The 7,777-nt window shown below is 38.1% G+C and overlaps 1 protein-coding gene across 1 annotated transcript; it reads left to right on the forward strand.

Moving 5' to 3' along the window:
• The first annotated feature begins 4,144 nt into the window (after positions 1-4,144).
• LOC149259380 (11S globulin seed storage protein 2-like) lies at positions 4,145-6,244 on the forward strand. The gene is made up of 5 exons (XM_089375703.1): positions 4,145-4,544; positions 4,643-4,929; positions 5,024-5,530; positions 5,620-5,837; positions 5,932-6,244. The coding sequence occupies exons 1-5, from the start codon at positions 4,187-4,189 to the stop codon at positions 6,137-6,139; spliced, it is 1,578 nt and encodes a 525-aa protein (XP_089231829.1). The 5' UTR covers positions 4,145-4,186; the 3' UTR covers positions 6,140-6,244.
• The last annotated feature ends 1,533 nt before the right edge of the window (positions 6,245-7,777 follow it).

A 7,777-nucleotide genomic window follows, 5' to 3' on the forward strand; every position in this document is an offset into this window, starting at 1 on the left:
AAATCCTAGATATAATAAGTATCAAAATTTTAGATCTCAAACCTCTCCTCTCATAAATAGAAATGTATTCTCTCCCTTGTTAAGAAAAGTAGAATGATTCAAATGAAATAATTTTGGGCACAAAACAAATGAGTGTAGAAGTAGGTTTGAATACCTATCTAAGTCCCAAAATATTAGACAATCAACTATCCAAAAGGATAAGAGGAACTGGAAACAAAAGACTAAAAAGAGCATGCAGTGTGGACACACTCTATCAACCCATAATCAAGAGAATAGATGGTATGTGGATAGTGGTTGTTCCAAGCATATGACTGGGAATAAAAACAAATTTTTGTCACTAAAGGAAAAGGATAGAGGAAACAATTTCACCTTTGGAAACAATGCTCCAGCAAGAACCAAGGGCAAAGTAATAGTCAGTCTTGACCAAAAGACAAAAGAAAAAAATGTGCTGTATGTGGAACGTATAAAGAAAAATCTAATTAGCGTTATCCAAGTTTGTGATAATGGATATAATGTGACCTTTTGATCCAAGGATTGTGAGATCCGCAACATGAAAAATGGAAAGATGGTGGGAAAATAAATCAAAACCACAATAATGTATATGTGTTTGATGATTTGAGGGTTAACTACTATTTAAGAAAAACGAATGAATCATCGATGTGGCACAAGAGGCTTGGCCATATGAATTTTGACAGTTTGATAAAAGTTAGCAAGATGTGAGCTATGAGAGGATTACCAAGACTGTCAATGCCTGATAACTCAATATACGTGTCATGCCAATTTGGAAATAAGACTAGGAGTCATTTCAAGTCAAAAGAGTCTTCCTCATCTAGGCCACTGTAGCTCATTCACACAGATATTTGTGGCCCAACTGGAGGAAAAACCCCAAAAGGAGAAAGTTATTTCATGCTTCTCTTGATGATTTTACAAGGGCCACTTGGATTGTGCTCTTAAAATAAAAGGCGAAAGCATTTAAAAAAAATTAAAGCTCAAGTAGAAAATGAGAAAGACATAAAGATAAAATGCTTAAGATCAAATAGAGGAGGAGAGTAAACTTCAAGAGAGTTTGAAGAATTGTATGAATAACATGGCATTAGAAGGAAATATTCAGTGGTTAGAAATCCACAACAAAATGAAGTAGTGGAGAGAAATAATAGACAAATCCAGGAAATGTCTAGAGCAATGTTGGATGAAGCAAATGTGCATCTTCTGGGGAGAAGCAACACATGCAATAGTGTATCTGTCGAACAGAACTCAACTAAGGTCTAATAGTAATAAAAATCCCTATGAGTTTTGGAAGGAATACTTGCATCAGTTAAACACCTCAAGGTGTTTGGGAGCAAGTGATTTATCAAAAGGAATGGTAAGAAGACTGGAAAGTTTGACTCTCACACTGATGAGGGAATATCAATTTGGTACTCTACTAGAAGTAAAGGATATAAGTGTTACAACAAGAAAATAACTAAGATCAAGGATCAAATTGATGTGATAGTAGATGAAATATCTTAACAAACAAAGTCCTCTAAAAGAAATATGAACTCATATGGTGAAGAAAATCCATATATGAGGTCTGCAGATATAGAAGAAACCAGATAGTGAAGACGAGGAAGAAGGCACAACGCCAAGGCCAAATACAATTTCTAGGTATTTACATAAAGAATATCCTAAGAGTTAGATACTTGGAGATCAAAGACATGGTGTTCAGACTAGGAGAAAACATGTTGGCAATTCAAGTTGTGAAAATCTGGCTATGCTATCACAGATTGAGCCCAAGAGTCTCAGCCAAGCAAGTGAGGACAAGTTCTGGGTGAAAGCTATAAATGAAGAACTTGACCAAATTGAACAGGATGAAAATTGGGAGCTGGTTCTAAACCTTAAGAGAAAAATGTCATTGGAACTAAATGGGTATTAAAAAACAAGCTGAATGAGAAAGGTCAAGTGATCAGAAACAAGGCTCGATTGGTCTGCAAAGGATATGCCCAAATAGAAGCCGTATATTTTCAGGAAACTTTTTCACCAGTAGCAAGACTGGAAGCTAACCAATTTTTTCTTTCCATTTCCTTCCATAAAATCATCAAGGTATATCATATGGATGTGAATTCTATTTTTCTCAATGGAGATCTGGGAGAACAAGTTTATATTGAGCAGCCATAAGGGTTTATGCTCACCATAGATGACAAGTTTGTATACAAACTGAAAAATGCCCTATATGGACTCAAACAGGCTCCCAGATCTTGGTATGAAATGCTAGATAGATACCTTTAGAAACAAGGCTTTAAGAAAGGTACTCTTGACAACAATTTATACATAAAATATGAAAGCGACTATCTATTAATTGTAGTAGTATATGTGGATGACATAATATTTGGCAGCGACATGGAACAATTGGGGCATCAATTCACAAAATGTATGCAGTCAGAGTTCGAAATGTCCATGATCAGTGAGCTTTCCTTCTTCTCGGGATTGTAAATCACCCAGTCTCCTCAAGGAGTGTTTATCTCCCAATCCAAATGTCACAAGGAAACTTTGACGAAGTTTGGGTTGGAAGATTGCAAGCCAGTGAGCACACCTATGACTAAAGGTTGCAAATTGTGCAAAGAAGATGAGACACCACTAGTAAATCAGACTGAATACAAATCCATGATAGGAATATTATTGTATCTTACAGCTTTGAGGGTAGACATCATGCAAGTTTTGGGTCTTGTGGCTAGATTTTAGTCCTTCCTGTGTGAAATTCATGTTGTTGTTGTCAAAAGGATTTTCAAATATCTTCAAGGAACAATAGAATATGGAATGTGCTATGCTAAGAGAAAAGAATTTATGTTGAGGAGCTACACTGATGTTGATTGGGCTAACAATATTGATGACAGGAAAAGCATCTCTTGTGCAACTTTCTTCTTGGGGAGATTATTGGTGTCATGGGTCAACAAGAAACAAGCCTCCATTTATTTATTGACTACTCAAACAAAGTATATTTATTTTTCTACCCATTACACACATATTATATGGATGAAGTAGACTTTAAAATATATTCAAGTAGAGTTGACTAATCCTATTCCAATTATGTGTGATAATACAAGTGGCATCAACATCTCTAAAAAACCAGTCACGCATTCGAACACTAAGAATATTCCTATCAAGTTCCATTTCTAGAGGGAATAAGTTGCAGCCTGTTGTCACTCACTGCATTATGGGTTTTAGTTGGTCAAGGTTGCCGAAGAGCAATGAAGTTTGAGGTCACCTTTCTAGAACACAAAATATCTTAGAGCCAAGTCAGTCCCAATCCATTGCATAATTCTTGTGATAAGCTTTCGAACGGTATATGGAAGTCCAAAAATGGACTTCCACATCAAAAGTTAAAAGATTAAAGGACGAAAGGAGGAAAGGACCAAATACAAAGGCAAATCACATATCGCAGGACCATGAGCCAATCAGAACCCCGTAGTCCCACAATCTCGCATATCGCATCATCGCAGGCCCACATAAAACACATTTCAATGTAACCCAGAATAATATAATGTAGACAATAAAACACATTTCAATGTACCTTTCAAACATTTGTATTTTTAATTTTATTTTATCTAATCCTCATACCTTGTAATAAACAAAAGGCATAATTATAATCTGGTGAAATAATATTCGAAGGGTTTAAAATATAAATATGCAAGAAATTATTTCCATCCATTTCATTCATTGATGCATTAATGTAGTGAGCATAACTATATGCTACAACATATTAGCATTTTTCAATTTACACCAAATCAGAATTTTTAATTAGCAAAACAGGGAAAGCCTTTACGCGAATGAATTTTGCACATCATGCAACTATAATGAGCCGAAGCACGCATGCGTTTAATTTTTTAACGAAACAGAAAGAAAGAGAAGAATTGGCGAGTTGAGTGGTGATATCAATTGTAAAATAAAAGGCAGAGGGAGGAAGTATCTTTTAATTAACCTGGGCAGGTTGCGGCGACACGACACGCCGGAGGATAGCCGCATCACACGCGACAGAATTCTTCTGCATCGCTGAGCCCATGTGTCTCTGTGTTGGAACCATAGCCTTAATGATATCGCCTTCAGCATATGCTATAAGAAGAGCACTTCATACTCACAACTATACAAGCAACAGCGACTGGATTGAGTAAAAGCAAGCAGCAGTCCGTCGAGCAAAACCGTTGGTTCCGAAATGGAGCGAAAGATGAGAGTGGGATCAGCGCTTCTGATGCTCTACTTTTCATTTCTCCTTATTTCGCTATCCTCTGTCACTGCCCAGCGAAGAAGAGGCTTTCGTTATGGACGGGAGGAGGAATACCGGCATGATGAAAGATCATCAGCATGTCGGAGGCTGCAGCGGCTAAGCACCCACGAACCGTCTGAATCGGAATCGTTAAGATCGGAAGGTGGCACTTTCGAGTTGTCGAACCCAGAAGACAACGAGGAATTGGAGTGCGCAGGCGTTGCCTTCTTCAGAAAGACGATCGAAAGGGGCGCCATGTCGCTGCCTCAATATCCCAACGCCCCTCTGCTGCTTTATGTTCACCGAGGTACTCTAATAATACAACTTGTAAGTTCTTTCTGTATGTCGCATGATTCCCTAAATTTGTTATTATTATTATAATTGCTTCTATATGTGCATGTGCAGGTGAGGGCAGACTGGGCATTGTGTTCCCGGGGTGTCCGGAGACTTACAGAGAAGACGAATCTTCGTTTCAAGGGCGATCAAGACGCAGGTCAGAGAGACGAGGGGAAGAAGAGGGCGAGGAAGAAGAAGACTCAAGTCAGAAAGTGAGGCGAGTGAGGAGAGGAGACGTAATAGCCATATTTGCAGGAGCAGCCTACTGGTGTTACAACGATGGCAACGAGCCTCTCCAAATCGTAGCCATTGCCGACGTATCCAACCCTCAAAATCAGGGCCGCAGGAGTTACCGAGTAAGTATCCCACCAATTAACTAACAATCATCCTTAACTATGTTATAAATTCTTTCATGGCTGACTGAGGGGGTAAAAATGTATACATGTACAGCCCCACCCTCTGGCTGGGCAAGGGTCATCATCTGGTCTCCGTGGTCATGAAGAGGAGGGAGAGGAAGAAGGAAGAGGAAGTGGGGGCAATGTGTTTGCAGGGTTTAGCACGCGCTCTTTGGCTGAAACGTTGGGCGTGGATCATGAAACTGCAAGGAGGCTTCAACAGAATCAGCGATCACGACGCTTTGCGAGGGTTGAACGCGGCCGACGACTCAGGTTACCCGCCCCTCGATCTCGCTCTCTCTCTCCTTACGGGAGACAGAGGCAGTGGGGGAGAGACGATGATGTTGCTGCTGGATTGGTTCAAAATCAAAATAATTCATCTGTAAAGGAGAATGGCGTGGAAGAGCTTGTGTGTGCAATGCGTGTAAGGCACAATGCTGACAACCCGCAGGATGCCGATGTTTACGTAAGAGAGGGGGGACGGATGAATATGGTCAACCGCTTCAAACTTCCTGTACTCAAGTATTTGAGATTAGGAGCCGAGAGGGTTGTTCTGCGCCCGGTAAGCAATAACCTTTATTGATCCGCTTCACTTTTATATATATAATAATGTTAATGTTTCCAAATCAAATGAATGAAATTTGAATGCAGAGAGCAATGTCTGTTCCATGGTGGAGGATGAACGCGCACGCAATAATGTACGTGACTAGAGGGGAGGGGAGAATGGAGGTGGTGGGAGACGAAGGGAGGAATGTGTTTAATGGGCGCGTGAGAGAGGGTCAGTTCATCGTCATTCCCCAGTTCTACGCAGTCATCAGGGAAGCAGGAGACGAAGGGTTGGAGTGGATAACGTTCACAACATCAGACCTGTAAGTATAACCTAATTATTACCACTGCTGCTAATATGATGTACTGTTCAGCAATTATACTCATCGGGTAAATTGGTATCATGCGTTGTTGCAGTTCTTTGCGGTCGTCTCTGGCAGGAAGGCAATCGGTTTTGAAGGCAATGCCGGAGGAAGTGGTGAGAGCCGCTTACAGGATCGACCAAAACGAAGTTGAACAAGTGATGAGGAACAGAGAACGCGACACCTTTATTTTGCCTCCATCATCTACCCGCTCATCCCGTCGATATCAGGCGGACATCATACCAGGTGTCCAGGTGGAATAGAATATTAATATTACCCATGCATTTCACGCACATTCACTGCAACCCTTAATGTGCATAGATATGCAGTCTCGTCCGAATATAGACCTCCTCACCTCTGCAAATTAAATGTAATTGAAAGAATAATTATAATAACGGATTTACCATTCCTTTTTGTTCACCGCGTTCTGGCCGTGTTCCTTTGGTTTAATGTCGTCCATAACATTACATTACATTGTATATCATATCACTTTGCACTCCGTGATTACTGAAAAGTTTCACTCATCAGGTACCATCTCTGACATCACGATGAAATATATATATACATATATCGTAGTCGTCCCGTCGAGAATCATTTTGTATACCTTCAAACGATGCAATCTCTCTTTAAAAAATATCAGACATATAAAACAAAATTATACATATAAAACAGAGAGGTCAGTTGTGTATGCCAATGCCACTAAAACGTACACTATGGGAGATTTGGAGAAATGTTAGAAAGGAATTATACACAACATAAATCACACATTGAATTATTCAATGTGGTAGGTTTGGAGAAAGATTATTACACACAACATAAACCACACATTGAATTATTCACTATGTTAGATTCGGAGAAAGATTAGAAAGGAATTATACACAACATAAATCACACGCTAAATTACACTATGGTAGATTTGGAAAAAGATTAGAAAGGAATTACACACACATTATCACAGCATCCGCGAAAATTTGTGACATGCCGTATATATCTACTGGCTTCTGCCATATCGATTGTAATCTGTGGGCTTCGGCCATATGATAAGGATTTCTCTCTGAAAAAAAGATTTGGAAAAAAATTAGAAAGGAATTACACACAACATAAATCACACTAAATTACACTATGGTAGATTTGGAGAAAGATTAGAAAGGGATTACACACAACATAAATCACACACTAAATTACATTATGGTAGATAAATCACACACTAAATTACATTATGGTAGATAAATCACACACTAAATTACACAATGGTAGATTTAGAAAAAGATTAGAAAAGAATTACACACAACATAAATCACACACTAAATTATACATATAGTTATAAATCACTAATTTCTAGATGATAAAATTAGAAAAAAATGAATTTATGACTCATAAACAACTCACACACATAAAAATAACTATTTCTAAAATCACACTTATGAATTCACAATAAAAACTCACAACTTAAAACACATAAAAACAATCGATTCTAATATACACATATACCAAAATTCACTTCTAATATACACATGCCAAAAATATACATCATCTTTTGTATATTTAATATGCCAAATTTTTAATACAATTTTACGTAAATTATTGAAATTATGGTGTTATTTTAACCCAATTTAAGCAATATATAAAGTGCTGGAATATTATCTGTATTTATGATATTATCAAAGTGATACCTTACTTACATTTTAAGGAAATAATGAATTTTATTTTACCTTTTCAATTTTATTACTTTTCCAAAATACAATCTAGGATGGGGATCTTTCTTCCTTACAAATATATAAACATTGAATATATTGATAATGGTTAAAACAATGCGTTTCTCTCCCACCACCATGATTTTATCACGACAGTTTGGTGTCCTTTCAATGTCCCTCCCTCGTATCGCTGGTTTCCATTCAAAT

Source organism: Pinus tabuliformis, chromosome 6 (genome assembly GCF_031772625.1).
Source record: "Pinus tabuliformis cultivar Carrire ecotype Pingquan chromosome 6, CPIR1, whole genome shotgun sequence".
Lineage (NCBI taxonomy): Eukaryota > Viridiplantae > Streptophyta > Pinopsida > Pinales > Pinaceae > Pinus > Pinus tabuliformis.

Bases quoted from the DNA above. Each gene is read 5' to 3' on its own strand.
- LOC149259380 (XM_089375703.1), top strand. From the start codon at position 4,187: ATGGAGCGAAAGATGAGAGTGGGATCAGCGCTTCTGATGCTCTACTTT. The intron at 4,930-5,023 runs GTAAGTATCCCA...ATACATGTACAG, and splicing joins AGGGCCGCAGGAGTTACCGA to CCCCACCCTCTGGCTGGGCA. The intron at 5,838-5,931 runs GTAAGTATAACC...GCGTTGTTGCAG, and splicing joins ACGTTCACAACATCAGACCT to TTCTTTGCGGTCGTCTCTGG.